This window comes from Phoxinus phoxinus, assembly GCF_949152265.1.
Source record: "Phoxinus phoxinus genome assembly, chromosome: 15".
NCBI lineage: Eukaryota > Metazoa > Chordata > Actinopteri > Cypriniformes > Leuciscidae > Phoxinus > Phoxinus phoxinus.
The window spans coordinates 15,989,544-16,011,326 of NC_136890.1; the positions used below are offsets into that span (position 1 = coordinate 15,989,544).

Sequence of the window (21,783 nt, forward strand, 5' to 3'; positions counted from 1 at the left end):
ACTAACAGTAAATATCTCAGAAGAGTCTTGATATGACACCCAGCATGCGAGACACTCTCATAAGACGTGAACTTGTAAAGGCTCTCACCAGAGTTTGACATGACTGGCTCTTTTTCTTCACCTCCTCCTCAAGGACTTCACACTCCTTTCTTTTCCTGCTGATCTCAGTCTCCTGAGGGAGGAAAGAAAATAAATACTGTTAGATGGATAGATGGATTCAATTTGCTGTTAAGAGTAAATGTGGCCTAATGCAAACACCTCTCTTCAGGGAGCCTGGATGCGGCATAACACACAATCTGTGTGTGCATGCATGTGTACGTGTGCAAGTGTCCGTGTGGGTAATAGTGCCACTTTCTCTGAGCCAGTGGGCACCTGTATGTATCATTGTTGATCTATAAATAGCAACCATTTGCTATAGCACAATGTTGCAATGCCACCAGCGAGATGCACAAGTCTAAAAGTCACTATAAATACAAATACTAAAAGAAAAACAAACGCACACACAGTTCTAATGCACATACATAGTCATGAAAAATGCACACACTCAATATAAAAAACATGCTCACATCTGTCTATAAAAGCCTCCAAACCCATTTAGATTTAAACAAGCAATGTAAAAATAAAAAATAAACATTGAAAAGAAACCAAACATTTATTTTAAAATAATATAAAATAAAGCAATTTGGTCTGGTTATTCATATATTTATTCTAAAAAGGCTAAACGATGTAATTGGTCTTTAGGGAGATAGGTGTATAGTGGGCCAGTATGTTGGATTGTGTAGGTATATATATGTGTGTGTGTGGTCTACAGATATGTAATGGGTGTATCAGTCTCAAGAGAGAGGCTGACATAAGCTGTGTGTGAGTGAGTGAGTGAGTGAGTGAGTGAGTGAGTGAGTGAGTGAGTGAGTGAGTGAGTGAGTGAGTGAGTGAGTGAGTGAGTGTGTGAGTGAGTGAGTGAGTGAGTGGGTGAGTGAGTGAGTGAGTGAGTGAGTGAGTGAGTGAGTGAGTGAGTGAGTGAGTGAGTGAGTGAGTGTGTGAGTGAGTGAGTGCGTGCGTGCGTGCAGGTATAAGTGAATGGCAACATCCATCCTGCTGAGTGACAACTGGGATGAGGAGATAGAAGACCCAATTTCAATAATAAACGAATATCCATGAGGATGAATGGATAGATAGATGGATGGATGCATGGATTAATGGATGGAGAAACCTGTGTTTCAGAGATACTAGCTTTTCAAACCTTTACCAGTTCAGAACACAACACACACACAGAACACGTAGTTGTTAAAAACGGCCAACCAAGAGTTTATAAAGTAAACTATAAAGCTTATAGTTATGTGTAGAGTTTATAGAAGTATTTGGCACAATAGTCGGACCTGCTAATTGTTAAAAAGCCTCATTATTTGATTGACATTAATGTTGTTAAAAAAAAATGTACAGAATGTGTTCTTATTTGTAGACCATTGTATCAATACAGAGAAGTCATCAGGCCTAAAAATACACATTTGAATTATATTTCTTTGTGAATTCTCATTCATGTATCAGAAACTGCAAACACATATATTGTGGGCTGAAGACAACCAGCTCTCCAAACATAATCCTTTAGAAACAGAGTAAAAATGATTCATGGGACATGCACATCATTATTTTCTGTTGGCCAGAGATCAAGGTCATCTCCTTACATACAGATTACCCTAAAAAAGCAATTTCAAGATGGCTTCCATAACCTCCAGTTTTTGGAGTTCTATGTGGACGTTTTTGAGGGGACATTTGGAAACACTAAATCTTTACACACACACACAACCGATTAAAAGTTTGAGGCCAATAAGATTGTTTATGACTTTGAAAGTCTATGCTCACCATGCTGCATTTATTGGATTAAAAATAAAGTAAAAAACAGTAATATTGTGAAATATTATAATTTAAAGTATGGCTGTTTTCTATTTTAAAATGTAATTTATTACTGTGATGGCAAAGCTGAATTTTTTTGCAGTATCATATCACATGATCCAGTTACACATGATCCTTCAGAAATCATTCTAATATGATGCTTAAGAAATATTTCTTATTATTATCAATGTTGAAAACAGTTGAGCTGCTTAATATTTTGTGGAAACTATGATACATTTTTTGTCTTTTCTGTCACTTTAGATCAATTTAAGATCAAGTCTGGCTGAATAAAGGTATTATTTCCTCTCTAAAAATACTTACAGACTCCAAACTTTTAAATCCAAGGCTTTCCTGTAGCTCAAACAATAGAGCGGTCATGGGTTCGATTCCCAGGGAAAGCAAGAACTGATAAGAATGTAAAATGTGTACCTTAAAATGCAATATAAGTCGCTTTGGATAAAAGCGTCTGCCAAATGTAAAAATGTAAACGTGAATGTAAATAAATGGTATGTATAAATAAATATATGATATATGTAAAAATATGAAATATATATGTATATTTACTCTATAAAGATGCCTACACTTATTCTAAATCGATTATATATCACATAGAAAGCATGCAAAGATCGCTCCCTTTATAATCACTATAAAGCTGTCACTCATCTCAAAAAGTTCTACTATAATCAATGAAGCTGACTGCACAGTGAATCTCTTATATAGCCGATATAATGTCTACACTTTCTTTGTTATAAGTTAACTTATAACGAGAGGATATGCTAAAGTGCAGAACTCAGAACTGGACCTGAGTGGTGAGTCAATTCTAATTTGAAAACGTCTGATTGGCCATTGCGTTCAAGAAATCTACATATATGTTTGTGATTGACTACAATTGCTTAATTCTGCAAAACAGAAAATAGTAAATAGTAACTTTAATGCTCTCAAAAGCGCAAACACCAAATCAGTTTAATCCACAATTATGCTATTATTACGGAGAAAACGGATCCCAGACCAGCAGTTATGGGCAGCTCTTCCCTCTAAAGCAATCAAAGCAGCAGCAGTCAGTGGTTTGAGTGAGAGAATTCCAGCCTTACACACACTCCGCTTATTCCTACACTCAAATATGCAAGAAGCCTGTGTAGCACATGAACAACTGATCTATATAACTTACTTATTTATAATCAGTGACAAGGAACCTTTTCACGGACTGTGATGACGTGTTTCCAAAGTTATCATCGCAAATTTAGCTTTTTATGTTTTCATTGTTACATTTTTTCATATGCATTTGTAACGCTATACTTAGTGTTTTATCAGCTTGGCAGTAAATTATAAAAAAGGAATTAACGCTGCTGCGAGGGTGTCTCTAATGTATCGCAGATTTTTTCCTTTGCTATTGGAGAAGAGTTCTTATAATAAATGATCTTTGCTGTTGTCTCCCGTTCACCAGTATAGAAGTTTACCCAACTATGACGACTTCCGCTTCCGAGAACACCAGAAATGTGAAAAGGGTCCATTACTTCATTAAAGCAGAGCTATGCATTTTCGGGAATTTCTTCGCTGTATTCTCGCTTTTTGCTCGCAGGATTCTCTATAGAGCTCCCCCTACAGCTTCGGAGTAGATATTTGACAACACTGTCGTAAAATCTCGTTGGCGACTCTCAGATACAAGCGGCTAGTAGATCAACGACATCAAAGCCCGCCGGCCCAAAGTTGCAAGGGTGGTTTTTCCGCTTACAGGCACCTGGGGGAGCGAGACGGCCACCATTCAACCCAAAAAAAGTAATATAACAATTTCAATGACTCCGAAGCAGTTCAGTTAAGGTAAATTAAGCTAAAAAAAACTGCATAGTTCCCCTTTAACATCCCCACTGTGGTGAAATGAAATGAGTTATTTGATCTTCTGTATCTCTACTTGTATGTACTTGTATATCTTAGTATGTTGTACTCTCAGCATGTTCAGTGTGTATTTGTGAAGTTACATAACATGACTTGGCACTGTGGGTCTTTAATATGCCAGAGAGTAATGCCTGTATCATTTTTGCAGCTTGCCACTGCATGCTCTTGTTTAGCGGAGCACAGACTTATGTAATATAGATTGGCAGCATAGATCTGGGGCGTGCCGGTGTTTAATGGCTGTTGTAGAGCAGTGGGTTGTTTCCGACATGGCGGTAAGTGTAAGTCTGAATATTTAACATTTCATCAGCAGCCATTTGTCTTAAAGCACAGCACTGATGTTCATTTAAAACCCTCCAGCCTGCATTCAGCCAGGCTACAGACACGGTACATCGATACCGCACACGCTGAGATTAAATGGACGGAGGGAGAAACCCATTCAGTACGGCGATCTATCAGGCCTAATCAGCCTTTTATATAATGCCTTCACTCTGATGCTTTATCCGTATCATCTTCTCATGCTGTGTAACACTGTTCAAAGCTGTGCAACCATCTGGAAACTAGAGTTAATTGGTACTCAGGTACGGCTCAATTTTTGACCCGTTATGAAAATGCATATGGCTTTTGCATACCACATTAACTTATTATGTACTGTAGAAGCAGTACCAGATTAACCATACACTCACTACCAATCTAAACCTATCAATCCACCAATCTACCTATATAAACTAAAAACTAGACTTATATTTAGACTAAACTGCTGCATGTGATGTAGACGTGGAGTGATTAACGCTACGTCTACATGAAAGGGTTACATTTGTTGATCTACCCGAGTTAAACTTTCGTGTAAAAGCATAATTAGAATGGAAACTCCACTTTTAAGAATAAGCGTATTTTCGTTTTAGGTCAAAATGCCCTTTGAATGGGAGTGTATAGGGAACTTCTATGATAGCATCAAAATCGATGTTTTTAAAACACGAAGGAGGCTTGACACACCATAAAACTGTGCTCGAAGTATCACCAGGGGCTCTACACATGAACTGGAGCATTGACTACATTGTTTGTGTACACAAAGTTTACTAAAAAGAAAGGTTTTGAACAACTCACTGTAGCTGTTGTTCTTCCCGGCCGGCGGCATTTTGTCAGTCAAAAATAGTCGATCTCTATCACTGAATCATTTCATTATTATATGAGAATCCTTTTTCAAATACAAGGTCAATATTGATTTTCACTAACGACAAAACAACAAATTATCCGTAAATGTATATGGAACTAAGCTTTAGGAGCTTTCCATCTTTACTCTCCTCCCTGTTACGGAGATCGACTACTTTTGACTACAAAATTCCAGCCACCGGAAACACTAACTGATAAAGTGAGTTGAGTCGTACAAAACCTTTCTTTTTAGTAAACTTTGTGTACACAAACAATGAATTCAATGCTCAAGTTCAAGTATAGAGCCCCTGAGTTACTTCGAGCACAGTTTCATGTTGTGTCGAGCCTAGTCTATCATAGAAGTTCCCCATGCACTCCAATTCAAAAGGCATTTTGACCTAAAACAAAAATACGGTCAATCTTAAAAGTGGTGTTTCCATTCTAATTATGCTTTTACATGAAAGTTTAACTCGGGTAGATAAACAAAAAGAGCCTAGGTAAAATTTTGGCAACAGTTAGCCTTTAATCTGGATACATTTGAAAACTGTGTTTTCGTTTAAAAGCGAATACATTTCATGTATTATTCTTGAAAGTGTACTCTCTTTATGTACTTCTAAGATTTTTAGTAGAGTACAAGTGCACATTCAATACAATTAAGCACTTTTTTCACAAAGGTGACTACCCAGGATTGTGCACTAAGCATGGATAAAGTATGAACAGTGTGAAATAAAACTAAATAACCCATGGTTAACAATGAGCCTTGGTTAAACAATCTCAAGTGTGAAAAGCTCCATAGTTTCGAAAAGCTTTAAGAAGACTGCCTCACTCACCTAAATGATTACAAAATATGAATCTACAACATTTCGGTCAAAATAACACAGTACAGTGAGCGTTACAGTGGAAAGTGCTAATATGGTGTGGCATGGATTTTTTACCCTCAGTAATCAATACAATTTAATTCTCTCTATCTCGTTATTAGATATTAGCCGATAAACATCTTCATATTGTTGTATACTACTAACATGAGAGCCGGCATACGGCACCCCAGCGACAACACACCTGCAGTGGCATTGCTTGATTTGTCCATTCAGAGTGAAGCGAACTGACTCGCAGCTAAAGGACAGGTCACTGACACTATTACCACCTCACACACGGTAATAGCAAGGTCAGTGGTTAAATTCCCACAACAGTCTTTACACACACATCCCTGTGTATTCGTTATTTATGAGGATATGGAGAGAACAAAAAAAGACATAAGAAGAAAATGTACCAGTGTGATTCAAATCAAAACTGTTTAATTTGTCATGCTGTCGTGTAGTATACTCAACCCCACTCAGTGTAATATAAACAACACAGATCTACTTTTTTCGTGCACACACAAGTGAGATCACGCATGCCCTCATAACCATGAGTCTGTTCAGCATGTCTGCCGGCTGCTGTCCAGACACACTCTAATCCTCCTCTCAGATGCTACTGATCACAGATCATTGGAAAAGGCCGAATTAATTACATAACATCAGTGTGTGTGTGAGATCTCGATGCTTGAGGGCTGCTTCAGTCAACGCTAGACACAGTCTGACTCATTACAGTGCAAACAAGTACCATAGCGATGGAAATAAGAGCATGTATGCTCAACAACACACTCATCATAAAAGTACACAATGAGAAGTAATGCGATTTCATATGTCTTATAGATGCGTGCACAAAGATCACACAAAAGAGCCAACAAAGAGAGCGTATTCTGTGTACGAAATTGCCTCCAAAAGGGAACTCAATCAGACAAAACCTCCCTTTGGGGACAATTGGAGACGTCAATTGAGATGTCTAAAAATAGACCTAAGTGAACAATGGACTTTACAATGACTCAAAATACATATTTAACAATGAGGCAATAATAATTGGTTCAAATAAACTATCAAAATCAATAAATCATATTGTTTTATTAAACAACACTCAACAATCAACTTATGTACATTACGTATGATATGCAGAGACTGATTTTGTGTAGAGCAGCATTCACTGTGAACAGAGCCGCTCTGAGAAACACCGAACCTGCACGCATCTACTGTAAATAATTAAAGCGCCGCGCTTCCCTTAGAAACCCGCAGAGCATATACTCGTTTAATTGAATCGCAAACTTTGTGATTTCACCATAGCACTATGCTATCCATTATGATTTTTAAATGGTTTAAATATATTGTGCAGGCTTATAAAGCGGTCTAATGCGCCACCTACGGTATTTTACCGGTTAGCCTAATCGACATGGGTAAATACAATCGAGGATTTTTTCTACATTAAGTACTCAAATTTAATCGAGGAATCGTGACAGGCCTAGTTATCTTTCTGCATTGGAGCCATTATGTTATCAAAAAACAACAAAAAGTCTCTTTGTGAGACTGTGCCATCAAAGTACCATATCAAGTACCATCACAATAAAGTGTTAGCAGATATTAAAGGGTTAGTTCACCCAAAAATGAAAATAATGTCATTAATGACTCACCCTCATGTCGTTCTAAGCCCGTAAGACCTCCGTTCATCTTCGGAACACAGTTTAAGATATTTTAGATTTAGTCCGAGAGATTTCTGTCCCTCCATTGAAGCTGTATATACAGTATACTGTCCATGTCCATAAAGGTAATATAAACATCATCAAAGTAGTCCATGTGACATCAGTGGGTTAGTTAGAAGTTTTTGAAGCATCGAAAATACTTTTTGGTCCAAAAATAACACAAAATAAGACTTTATTCAGCATTGTATTCTCTCCCGGGTCTGTTGTCAATCTGCGTTCAGGACTCCGCAGTGATCCTGCTGACGTAAGACGCTGATGACGTGTTATCTGGTGCGCCCGAGCTTCGTTTACAGTCTGAGGAAGACGCACGCTATATTCAAGCTATTCTACATTGTTTGCGTGGATATCATTTTTTTAATGGTGCGTAAATGTGCATGTCGCGGATGAGACACTTTTACAGCGTGCGTTTCCCTCAGACTATAAATGAAGCTCGGGCGCACCAGATAACACGTCATCAGCGTCTTACGCCATCAGCGTAACTGTGAAGGATTGACAACAGACCCGGGAGAGAATACAATGCTGAATAAAGTCTTATTTTGTGTTATTTTTGGACCAAAAAGTATTTTCGATGCTTCAAAAACTTCTAACTAACCCACTGATGTCACATGGACTACTTTGATGATGTTTATATTACCTTTATGGACATGGACAGTATACTGTATATACAGTTTCAATGGAGGGACAGAAATCTCTCGGACTAAATCTAAAATATCTTAAACTGTGTTCCGAAGATGAACGGAGGTCTTACGGGCTTAGAACGACATGAGGGCGAGTCATTAATGACATTATTTTCATTTTTGGGTGAACTAACCCTTTAAGCAGAAAGTTTACTAATACTGTAATGACTGGTTTTTGAAATGTAGTTGCAACTTGCAAAGTTACTTAAAGTTAGTAGAATGTCTAAAGTGGACCATCGAAATAAAGTGTTACCATCGGCACACATCAGAATCCAATGTACACATAATATATTTTTTACTCAGATCCGGTCATTTTTGACAGAACAATCAATTTCTGCTTTATCTTATGCTTTAAGTTTGCCAGTTGGTTGAAACAATAAATAGGCCTATGTAATTTGATAGAGAAGTTGAACAGTTATTTCCCTTTTCTACAAAATATGCACAGGAGTTATTCATTATTCTATAAAGCTCACTCGAATTTGTTACTTTGTAACTTTAGAAGCCAATAGGACGTACCTTCCTTCCTTCCTTCGTTCGTTCCCGCTACTGACTGACTTGGCTATAAGGCAATGTGCTATCAGCCGTTGGTTTCAGACACAGCGTTTCTCTCTGATCCTAAATGAAGACAGGTGCTTCTCCCAGGGAGCTAAAAAGCTCTTATCTCATCTGAACAGGCCTAACATATTCACACACACATAATGATCTCTGTTGAACATCCACTCAAACTTATTAATCCAAAAGACAAACTAAATGTCTGTTTTTAGTTCTGGTACATAAATTGATAATTTGGCCTTAAAAAAATATTATTTTAAATGATAATAATATTACACAATAATAAAAATGTTACTGTATTTTGATTAAATAAATGCAAGACTTCTTTCAAAAACATTTAAAAAAAACTTTTGACTGGTACTATTTGAACAATCTCCCTATAATGTGAGAGCTAATTTACATTCTTCTTTGCAGAATTATCAGGTACCTTGCCTTCACAAAGAACTGCTACCCAAACAGCACATTTAACAGCAAAAATGAGTGATGTCTACAGGACAATTTGACACTCAACTTTGTATCTCTATCTAACATAACCGGCTTTACCTATGGGATTATACAGAGGAAGAGAATGCAGGCTGAGTTTTGAGCATGTTAGTGAGTCAAAGGTGCTTGAGCTTTGCTTTGAGTTGAACACAAAGACAGACCCGGCCAATTAAGGTAATGTAGTGGAACATACACACAGCACATCACAACTGAAACTACAAGCAGTCTCTCTCCCTCTCTCTCTCACACACACAGTGAGTAAGAAAAGTGCTGAGGAGGCACCCCTGCAGAGACTCGGTGGATAACAAATTGCTTTATTTTCTGCTCTGCACACAGATTGGACTGCAGGCGCTGTACAGTTCAAAACATCCTCTCCTTCACTTCACACACATACACACATATGTCCTCCTTCTCCACTGCTAATATTTGGTCAGTTCTACTTAAAGGAATCTTCATCATCAATCTGTGGATGGTAATAATACATAAAAGAATAAAAACTAAACAAAGGCTCCATCCCAATTTTCGTACTTCAATTAAAAGCAAATATGGTGACAGGCCTTGAATAGCCGTTTATTGCAAATTTATATGAAAATGAACAAAATCAGACCCATATCCCAGACAAAAATGCATTCTTAAAAAGAAAAAATATTTTTTTTATCACTACCGTTTTTAATGAATACTTTAATACAAGGATGCATTAAATTGATCATTGACATTTTTATAAACTTGAATTTTGTTTTAAATTGACTTTCACATTGTTATATCAAAATCTACTTCAAATACATGCTGTTCTTTTGAAAATTTTATTAATCAAAGAAACCTGAAAAATTGTATCATGGTTTCCACAAAAATATTAAGCGGCACAATTTTTTTCAACATTGATAAGTGGGTAGGGAATCGATACCCGCACCAAATTTCCAAGAACCGTGGATTCGATAAGACGCACATTCCAATTCTGCTTATCGATTCCTGTGTGCACATTTTAATGTGATTTTAAACCATTCAAGCGCAAGAGGACGCAAAAAAGAACTCAATACTGCACTCGAGCGCTGTTTTCTGTGCTGTGCACACATCCATTGACTGAAGAACTTTAGTAACTTTAATAATGATTAATCTATATTTTATTCATAAAATGAAAACTATGCAGTGTTACTTTACATTTGATTACATTGGATTCAATTTCTGTACCTGAACTGTGTTCAGTTGTATTTATTTGTGATATTGCTAATTTGTTTCTTTGTTCTTATTTTATTACAGACCGTTTACTTATCTTTAATGATGTATTTTTATCTTTAATGAAATTTATATTAGTTAGTCTAGTTGTTTTGCTGTGGTATTTTTGTTAAAACCACAGGCAAAAGCTCCTTGTGTAAGAATTCAGATTTTTGTTCATGGTATTCTGCCATGTATTCTGTCCTGTATTCTGCAAAAAGACAGAATAAATATGCTTGATATCTAAATATTTGACTTTCGAAAGTGGGAATCGATGATAATCGGAATCGATAAGCAGAATCGGAATCTGAATACTCAAACGACACCCAACCTTATTGATAATAATAAGAAAAAACTTTTCTTGAGCACCAATCAGCATAGAGTGATTCCTAAAAGGATCATGTGACACTGAAGACTGGAGTGAAGATCAGCCTTGGTGAGAATAAGATATTTCGTGCAAAAACATTAAAAAATCGTACTGACCCCAAACTTCTGAGTGGTACGGTTCTCACCCTCATGTTGTTCCAAACATGTCTGACTTTCTGTCTTCTGTGGAACCCAAAAGAAGACATTATGAAGAATGTTTCAACTGTTTTTTGTTGAAAACAAAATTGGACCCCACTTAAATTGTATGAACTTGAAGGTTTTTTTTAAACTACCCCTTTGAAATGTATTCTGAAATTGTGTTCTGAAAACTAGTTTTAAATTAAAGATAGAGAAAAAAACACTTACGTTTTATACAGATCTTTGTAATAAGTAACCAATTGGCTTAAACAATCTCAGACACTATTTTTTGGAGAAGCAAACTACAAAGCCTTCTTTGCATCTGTTAAAAACACGCACACACATAAACAAAGACATGGGCTCTCGGCTTGGTTACTGTTGACATGCTCACTGGTCCTTATCTGAGATAAGACAGGAATGTCAGAGCATTCGTTGTCTGCTCCAGAGAATTCATAAACAAGAAAACAACCAACAAAGTAAACACATCAGATGACCCATCACAGATCTGACATCTCACTCCAGACCTTTACTTGATCCGACTTTGAAATCGAGCGTTTGAAAGGTTTCTCTCCGAAAAGAGCGGATGAAAGAAAGAAGACGTAAAGGACAGAGAAAAAGAAATAGGTTAGGGGAAGAAAGGAAGAGAAAAAAGAATGACGACAGACAAATTTGACCTTTCTCTGTTCTGCACTTTGAGTCTTCAATTCCAGACAGAAGACCCAGACAATCACATTTTGACTTCCTTCCTGTCTTTGAGCGACGACGAAGTCAAACAAACAGAGAGTACATTGTTTTAGAAGATAATAACATTTTGTCTAATGAATTATGAAATAAAATATGTCATGACAGCGAACAGACTGCAGAAGGATGAAAGGCAGTCTCGTGCATGCTTTCTGTATCCTGGCAGTTGAACATGCCCAGCGTTTGCCACCAAGATCTAAATATAGCTTCAGTCTGAAATAGCAGCTATCAGCATCAGTGTGATGCTGATTGGACAGACAGTCATGATGACAGTGGAGGAATTACATCAGACGACTTACTGCTCCTCAACATTACATAGCAATCGCATGTGTGCTCTCTATGTAATGTTGAACCGCAATGAGATCACAAGTGTCATACGGGATAATCTGCCCCGTCTAGAGAGGATGGGTTCTGTTGAGACAGCCCTTACTGAGTCCTTTATTTGGAGAACAAATAAAATCCTGGAAATGGGAAAATGGAGCATTTACAGTCCTGGGCTGCGTTTCACAAAAGCATTGTAAGCTTTAAAGTAGATTGTGGAACCAGTGGCTCCAATGCTCTCAATTTAGCTCATTATTGTCAGGATTATTGGCACTCTTTAATAAATATGAGCAAAGAATGTTGTATAAAATGGCAGTGTTAATTATTTTGATCTTTCATTCAAACAATTAACTTTTCTTTCTTAAAGTAAAAGTAAAAAGGGGCCAAAAATTTAGGACAAGATATTTTGGAGGAAAAAAATAATTTAATACTGAGATCTCCCCCCTTTTAAATTGATTTAGTTCAAAGAAAGGTTCGATTTTTGTGAATTTTGGGAAATTTCACCACCTTCTTTGCTAATATTTTCCATGGGAGCCAATAATTCTGACCAGAACTGTATTTCAGGCTTGGCTGTGTTCAAGGGTTGATCCAACAGTTAGCATTGGTGGACTGTTGCATAATGATTGGTCCAATTGAAGTGAAATCTGCCATTTTCTGAAGGAAATCCATGAGCAAATTGTACTGTATACCCGTCAACTGCTCGCTTTCGAATGCACACATTTTGTCCCTGCAATTTCGATGGGAGATTTTACAATAGTGTCCTAACCAGATGCGATTGTTTTTGTCGGCAAGTAACAATTCTATTTTAGAAATGTTTTATATTTTTTCTGCAATGTCACAGCTGGAACAACAACACAACATATGGTAATGACAATCTCAGGTAATGTTTATGTGCTTTATTTAATGTTACTGTTAAAAGCATGTAATCTACAGTTAAATGCTGAATAAATTGCAGAAATGTGTGAGTAGTAGTATGAGGGATTTCAATACAATGCTGCCTGGCAGGGGGGGGGGGGGGGGGGAGCTATTAGATGAAAGAGGCACACGAACAGATTGAAAAGTCTGAAAGAAAGTATCTCTGAGTTCTGAGCATGCAGGGAATGAATGAATGGAAAAATCTCCAGCACAAGGGAGATAGAGAGAGTTTGTTTGTCAGCAGATTTCCACAGACAGGAGCCCACACACACTGACTGACTGCACAGCCTCTTTTCTACAGATGCCTGAACTAGTAAGTCAGCAGTCAGTCAAGTAGAGAAAGCACCCATTCGTCTCTGAGGCGAGGGTGGAGAACGAGTGGAGAGAAAAAAAGCAAAAAATATCCTCTTCCAAGCACTTTTAAGAATGATCAAACACTTTTAAACCTCAAACTGAATCCTAGGCAAGCTCAGACTCTCACACACACACACACACACACACACACACACACACACACACACACACACACACACACACACACACACACACACACACAGTCACAAAAACACTTTGAACTTCTGCTGACAGTAAAGGCCTAGCCACTTTAGTCGTTTTAAATTGCTATCCTATTAATGTATATCCCATTTACATATCTTACAAAATGGGTAACTATCTGATCGATAAAACACATAAAGTGTCCAGGTGCAAATATCCGCTAAACCACAAAAACAAATGGCATACCAGACCTTTCACACAGATTGCGAATCTGATCACGTAATTTGATCCCATTATGATGTCGAGCAGATCTAGGCCATTATGAATACATTATAGAGGCGTTTCATTCAGTTAAGGGGATCTGAGTGTGGCTGTGAATGACAGTGTATTTCACAGCACAACTGCCTCTGTTTATGCTACAGGCCAACAGAAGGAAGGGCATATGCTCATTTTGATGACCAATCTCTCCATTGTCTTTCTGATTGATTTATTTTAAATACATCTGTAGACAGCTGCACACTCCAGCCTAGATGTACACGTAAGGGTTAATGCCCGACGAGGTGTCCATTGTCAGGTTTTAATGGACGACGGCGAGGTGTGAACCGGTCGACGCGCAGCGGAGGACGGTTGCCTCCGCCGAAGTCCATTAAAACCTGACAATGGACACCTCGAAGGGCATTAACCCGCTTATACCATGGTCACTTGCCAAATAACACATTTTTAAAACATTAGTTTATATTTTAATTAGTTTTACAATCGAAATCTAAAGTTACAAGTTACAAACAATAACTTGGTTTCCTTGGTTACGCCTGACAGTTTATTTAGGTGTCCTCTATCACTTTTTAACGGACACCCTGCAGCCAATCAGAATCGAGTATTAACCCAGACCATGGTATAATTATCATCACCTCTCTGAAACAAACTCCCTGGCTTGTTTTGTTTTGCTGGTTTGTGGCTGAAGAGCAGCTAAAACATTCTAAACCAACAAAAATTAACAAACCAGTTTAGTTTATGCTGTTTTCCAGTAGGGTTAACTACTGTGATTTGATACTTACGACTGATCATGCCCAAACGCACACAGTCTTAGACAGTTGCTTTTAGTCAGTGTTCACAGTCGGTGTTATAATCTGCTCCAGTCGTTGGAAACAGACTGTAAGTGTGTTCAGTTCAGTCTTAGAATGTTTCAGCTAGTCGTTAAAGGTACAATATGTATGAATTTTGTAATAAATTAAATATCCAAAAATCACTTGCACAGTGTGATATATTTCCTGCAATTGTGTACTTACAATATCCCAAAAGTTCCCAAAGATTTTTAATTTCAGAGAAATTCCAATTTTAAATAATTGGCCGTCCCGGAAAACCTGTTCACTTGTCGCCTGTCACTGACGTAATATCCGCGTTATCCCTGGTTTCCGGCCGCTCGTACTGCCATAGTAACCATGGCGACAGACGTGGACAACTGCGTTACGTCTAGCGGCAAGCTCACACTGTTGTTGTTGTTTCGTTTAAACATTATGGACCATGGCAAACAGACTTTGGGAAAAAAGGAGAACTAAAACAAGGATCGCGTGGCGTTTTCGAGACACCGAGAGCTCCACGTCCGTGATAAACTTCGACTTGACAGAGACGCCGCTCTTGCATGTACTTTATTAGACAGGTGAGCTATAAAACTAATCAATGTTATATAGTTCAACATGATGAAATTTTAGAATGTGATCAGTATGTTATATAATGTTGATCTAGCTTACTGCTGGTCTCATACAGACAAACTAACACATAGAATAGCATTATAACTTTCACCACACTCAAATGCAGTTTAGTATGATAGTGTAGACCAAGGGAAACAGCGCTGCGTTACCTCACAAGTTTCATTCGTCTAATAAACTGACCTGTGTGAGTATTAATACAGCACTTGCTTGTCCTTATTCCTTTATATCCGCGGGACTCGCGTGTGGCGCTGATATCTGTCTCTCATTAGCAATCGCCCCCTACTTTATCCCACAGTCCTGTTAAAAACATCAATGTATTCACTCATCCATAAACATGATTAGATCCATCAGCTTGACGACAAGCTCCATAATTCCAATGGAATTTTCCGTCATCAATGTACGCCTTTGTTATTGTAAGAGGTTAGCGACCACTAGCAGCAAAAAAAAATCACATATTGTAGTTTTAAAGTGTGTCCCCGGCATTAGGCACTATGCGGATTCAACGAATAGTTGAGGAATACAATTGTCAACTAAATTATTGTCTGTGCACTCCAACAATGATGGCACCAATTGCAACTGTATTATTATTATTTACCTGTATTGTGCTGATGAACAGCATGACTAGTAGACAAGCACGAAAACTACATAAAACAGACTGGACATTCATACTGGCCTAATTTGGTCTTTTCAGAATACCAGCCAATAACAACAGTCCTATAATTTAAATGTTAATATGTTTAATGCATCAATAAACATATAAAATATATACAATACATAAATATAAATAAAATCTATGACATAAGAATAATAGGTAGAACAATATATCAATTACCAGTACATTCTTTTTTTTTTTTTTTTGCAACAAAATATTGTTATAACAAATATTAATAAAAATCTCAAATAAATATTTGAAGTAAAAATATGTATAAATCGATTTATATATTTGTTGGCAAACATATAAACATGAAACAAAACAAGGCTTGTTATAGAAAATCAAGTGACTTATGATTTGAACAGGCTCAGAAGAAGTCTTGCGGCGGCACTCCTAAACAGATTACGTTCATATCAAATTCTCTGTTGTGCGTCACAGAGCGGGCGTCTCCAGAGAGATGCAGAAAGCTTCAGACAGACTTCTCTGATCACATCAGCTCTGATATCAGTCCATGAGCCGAGTCTTTCTGAGTGATTTGAGAAGTCTATAGAGGCGACCTGGAGTCCCTTTATATAATGCAAGCAGGTTATGCTCTTCTCACTGTCAGAGCTGCTGTTCATTAATCATAGAGCTGTCACTGAGGGAGCGCGCGCTGGGCTTAAAACGTTTAGGAGGCGCTAAAATATCATGTGGCAGCTTTTGTTGGCTAATCACAAGATGATGATTTACACTGTACGAAAGAGATGGAAAGAAACTGAGCTCTGTTCCCACAATGCAATTCCGCTGTGGTGACCAGTGCACGTCAGTCAGTCAGAGAGACCACTCTAGCCTTCTGGGAAAGAGGGAGTTATTTGAGCAATCACGTCCAGCCAAAGGAACACGCTTGTTTTGACTCACCGGGCTAAGAATAGAAAAAATCTTGGAGAGTAAGAGATGAGCCACGCTACTGTAAGTTGGGATGGGCCTAAGGAACATTTTATTGCTCAGAGGATGCTCTTTTATAACTTAATGGAGTTCTTTGTTGGTTTATCGAATTATCATTATTGTTTCTTAAAATTCCATAGGAGAAAAAAACATAAATACCAGAACATTTGTTGACATAGAAAAAGCAGAGACCTATCAAATGAATGAGTATAGTATTTAGTTTGTGATTCTTTCGTACAATAGCACAACAATATATATATATAAATAAAAAAATTATACACTACAGTTAAAACGAATATGAATGAATACATTTATTGAGCAAGGATGCATTAAATTGCTCAAAAGTGACCATAAAGACATTTATAATGTTCCAAATGATTTATATTTTAAATAACTGATGTTCTTTTGAACTTTCTATTCATCAAATCATCCAAAGTGTATCACGGCTTCCACAAAATTGATTAATTAGCACAACTGCTTTAAACATTGATAATAAGAAATGATTCTAAAGCACCAAATCATCATATTAGAATGATTTCTGAAGGATCGTGTGACACTGAAGACTGGAGTAATGATGCTGAAAATTCAGCTTTGCATCACAGGAATACATTACATTTGTATTTGTGATCTCTTAAATACAGCCTTGGTGATCATAAGAGAATTCTTTCAAAAACATTACAAAATATCTAAACAAAAATAAGGACTATGACATCCTTATTGAGAATGAGCTGTACCAAACTGGAAGTAAAGATGATCAGAAATTCAATCTACAGTGAATAATGCTAAGAACCAAAAAATAAACGGTTCAATTAAAATAATTGTTTTAATAATTGCTTGCTGGAACTGTTTGTCGTTCAATTCTATTAATGGTTCTCTCATGTGAATTCTTCCACGGATGCAAATGGAACACCCAAATGAAATACTCTTAAATCTATGATACTCTTAACGAAAAACTCTTATGAGCCAATTCCCAAAACGAATTATGTTATTTTTAAGTGAATCAAAACGATACAGCACAACCAGTACAATCTAACCGATTCACCCCTATGAGTGAGTATTCAGTGAACCAAACCCACAAAGTGACTTCAGTGTAGTCCAAGCGATACCTCAACAAATGACTCTTATAAAGCCAGGTTTTGTTAATAAATTAATCAAACATGCAGAGCTTTTAACTTTTGCAACAATTGTTTTAAATGTATTTATCATCAAAAATGACAAATCAAATTTTATTTATTTTATTATATATTTCTTGCTGAAAAGTACTAAAAGAATTGTTGAGGCAGATAAATCGTAACGGACTAAATTCTTAATGATTTCGACCATTAGGCCTAACCTTCAAAAATATTTTGAGATAACAATAGTGTGGAGCCTAAAGCAACCTGCCAAACCTCAAATACTAAGATTGAACCATTTTAATGAATAGCAATGCATTATCAAAAGCAATTACAGTTTACAACTCATGGAGCAACACTAAACGCAGACTCCAGGCACCCTACTGTGTCCAAACCAACCTTCGTCCTTCTCTAACGCTTGATCTTGTTTGAAATCACACATCAATCATTCTCTCAATGTTCACATTCAGTCAGTCCGCCAGGCCCTGGAGAGCAGACGCCTGTCGAGTTTACAGTGTCTGGATGTGGCTCAGTTACAAACGAGAAATGATCAAATGTGAAAGAGTTGTTCAAGTTGAAATATTTGTATCGAGTATGCATGCAAATAGATTCCCTTACGCATGTACACACTCATGCACATGCATAAAAATGCTACAATGGAACGCAGCATGGTGGACTTGGAGCCACACGATTAAATGCCAAAGAAAGTCTCAAACATACACATGCTTACACATATAGATAAATATGGGAGGTCACATGCATAAACACACATATATAAATGTCAGCTAGAATTTTCTCATGTGAGATATCCTAAGGCTAAATTGACTCCAGTTATCATAATGTAACTGTACGTGTGTATGCATGCATTAACAAGAGTGTGTTGTGTGTGAGTGTGTGACCAAGCATGCACTGTATTTCTCACTCCATCACTGTAATTTCTTTCTCTCTGTCTCTCTTCCACCCTGTCTCTCCTTTATGTCTGCAGGGGGTGTGTGTGTGTGTGTGTGTGTGTGTGTGTGTGTGTGTGCCTGAATGAGTCATCACTGGTGCAGAAGATCATCTATATTCCTTAAGTTTGCCCAAATCTCCAGCTCACACAGCCAATGCAGCAGGAAAACACTAAACTACTTGACATGCACACACTGGTTGGGACTTACAATTGACTTATATTGTGTTTATACTGAGATAATGAAGGGTTTCTATCCTCTATCCCTAAACCTAACCCACACAAAGACCTTTTTGCATTTTCATATTTTAATTAAGGCATTATTTGGTATAGTTATTCAGACATTTTCTTGGTTATTTCAATTTTACTTTACCGACATCAACATAAAAATTAGAGGTCGACCGATTCATCGGTTTTGCCGATTAATCGGCACCGATAGTTGACTGGTGGAACTATCGTTATCGGCAAAAATATATACCGATAGTTTTTCCTGGTTGCGTCCATTGCTGGAGCGGCTGAGAAGCGCGCGCTGTCATTCATTACACAGAGCTGAGAAGGGTCTGCTGGCATGATGCAGTACAAGAGCGGCCTCTAGAGGTGTAATAAAAACTAGCGCTAGTGCCTCGTGTTGTTTATTTCGACACGTGATGCTGCGTGCTGCACTGAGAGCACATGCTGCGTGGAGAGCGCTGACATCAGATGCGCGTTTAAAGCACCGACAGCTCAAATGTATGTATACAGTACATTTTGTCATATCATTATAAAGTGATTAATTTGTTGACTAAATGCTGCATTAGTAGAGAAAGAACAGCACAACAGTGTTTGTTTGCCTTCGAGGCTGAGAGGACGCTAACATTAGTAGTACCTCAAGCGGTTAAAACACTGACAAACATAAACGTAAGTCCGACCCGAATGTTTAATGTCACAATTGTTACCTCTATTTGCATTAGTTCATATCCAGCTGGTCACTTTTATGCATTAAATGTGCAGAGAAGTTGCATATTTAAAGCTAGAGACGTAAGCAAACTGATATGTTCATACAGCCGACAGAAACATTACGAATCAGAAAAGCATTCGATTTCGGTTATTTATTTTTTTTATCTTCACTTTAATACAAATTTTGTTACTTTTTTATTAATTAAGTTGGCTTGAAAAGAACAGTTAAATAGTTACATTTTGAATGTAACTGGTTTTATTTGTTATTTAGAGTATTACTTTTTGTTTCAGTTTGAATGAATGTCTTTTATTGACTTAAACATTTATTCACATTTATATATTTATTTCATTTAGCATGTTTTCATGATTCAATACAGTTTTTTTATTTTTATAATAAAGTTCAGCACTGTTTTACTTGGAGTGTTATGTTTGTTTATATCCCGTATCAATTTTAAAAACTATCGGTTCATTAATCGGTTATCGGCAAGTATGGCCCAACCTAGCTATCGTTATCGGTAAAATCCACTATCGGTCGACCTCTAATAAAAATGCACTTGCATAGTGATCAAAATTGATTTAATAATAATTTCTGAAATGAAGATTGACATTTTGAACACCCACACAAAATCAATGGGCATCTTATTATGACTGTGCTCTTGTCCAGAATGTCAGCATGAAATCAAATCTATTTTGTAAATGCATGTTTGTCACGAGTGGCAATGTAGCGAATCCAACAAAGACGAGATGCGTGAAGCAGAATGAATAAAGATGCACTTTACCATAAATGTTACCACAAGACAATGAACAGAGTAAAATTGAGGGCTTAAATACACAAGGAATGATAATCATCGGAACAGGTGCAAACTAATGAGAAACCATGACAACAAATGAATGAATGAGAACTCAGGCAAGACAGTAATGTTAACTAGAACGTACATTTCCAGAAGAAAATGTGAATGGTGCTTGCAGTGGCAAAAAACACCACCCGGTTGCTAGGGTGTTCTTGGAGTTTGCTATGAAGATGCTAAGGTGTTCTGGGTGGTTGCTAGGGTGTTCTGGGTGGTTGCTAGGGTGTTCTGGGTGGTTGCTAGGGTGTTCTGGGTGGTTGCTAGGTGGTTGTTAGGCGGTTGCTAGGGTGTTCTGAGTGGTTGCTAGGCGGTTGCTAGGTTGATTGGGTGGTTGCTAGGCGGTTGCTAGGGTGTTCTGGGTGGTTGCTAGGCAGTTGCTAGGGTGTTCTGGGTGGTTGCTAGGCGGTTGCTAGGGTGTTCTGGGTGGTTGCTAGGCGGTTGCTAGGGTGATCTGGGTGGTTGCTAGGCGGTTGCTAGGGTGTTCTGGGTGGTTGCTAGGCGGTTGCTAGGGTGTTCTGGGTGGTTGCTAGGTGGTTGCTAGGGTGTTCTGGGTGGTTGCTAGGGTGTTCTGGGTGGTTTCTAGGCGGTTGCTAGGGTGTTCTGGGTGGTTGCTATGGTGTTACTAGGTGGTTGGTAGTTGTCACAGATGGTTACTATGGTGTTTGTAGCATTTTCTTGGCATGATTTAGCACTTAGCTAATCAAAATTAGCATGTAGCTATTCACTGCTAGCATGTGTAGCATGTAGCAAGTCCTGTTTGCTAGCATGAGTCAAAAGAGCCAAACCCCATCTCTATACGATGTTCTGATGCAGAGATATACGCCTTGCAAAACGGTTGCTAGGGTAATCTGTTTGGTTGCTAGGGAGTGGCTTGGCAGCTGCCAATCATGAAGCTCCAAAGTCAGTGTGAATGTATAAACCAACCCCCATCTCTATACGATGTTTTGATGCAGAGATATAGGTCTTGCAAAATGGTTGCTAGGGTACTCTCTTTTGTTGCTAGGGAGTGGCTTGGCAGCGCCAATCATGAAACTCCAAAGGCTGCTTGTCAGTATGAATGATATAAACCAACTCCCACGTCTCTGTGACATTCAGAATTTAAGATATCCCTCTTTGGATTTTGGTTGCTAAGGTGCTCGGCAATGGTTGCTAGGGAGTTGCTAGAATGTGTTGAGGTGATTGGGGATTGGCTGTTTGCTGCCCCGAGTCAAACGAGCCCACCCTCATGTTTCTATGACACTTATATCCTGAGATA

The 21,783-nt window shown here is 37.8% G+C and overlaps 1 protein-coding gene across 1 annotated transcript in view; it reads right to left on the minus strand.

The window, feature by feature from the left end:
- The window catches only part of rimbp2b (RIMS binding protein 2b), a 163,146-nt gene that overhangs the window by 83,680 nt on the left and 57,683 nt on the right, over nt 1-21,783 (minus strand). The window contains exons 4-5 of the mRNA XM_079637845.1: nt 10,909-10,974; nt 89-172 (exon numbers count right to left, since the gene is read on the minus strand). Of these exons, the coding sequence (XP_079493971.1) occupies nt 89-172; nt 10,909-10,974 (150 nt within the window). The remainder of the gene's footprint in view (nt 1-88; nt 173-10,908; nt 10,975-21,783) is intronic.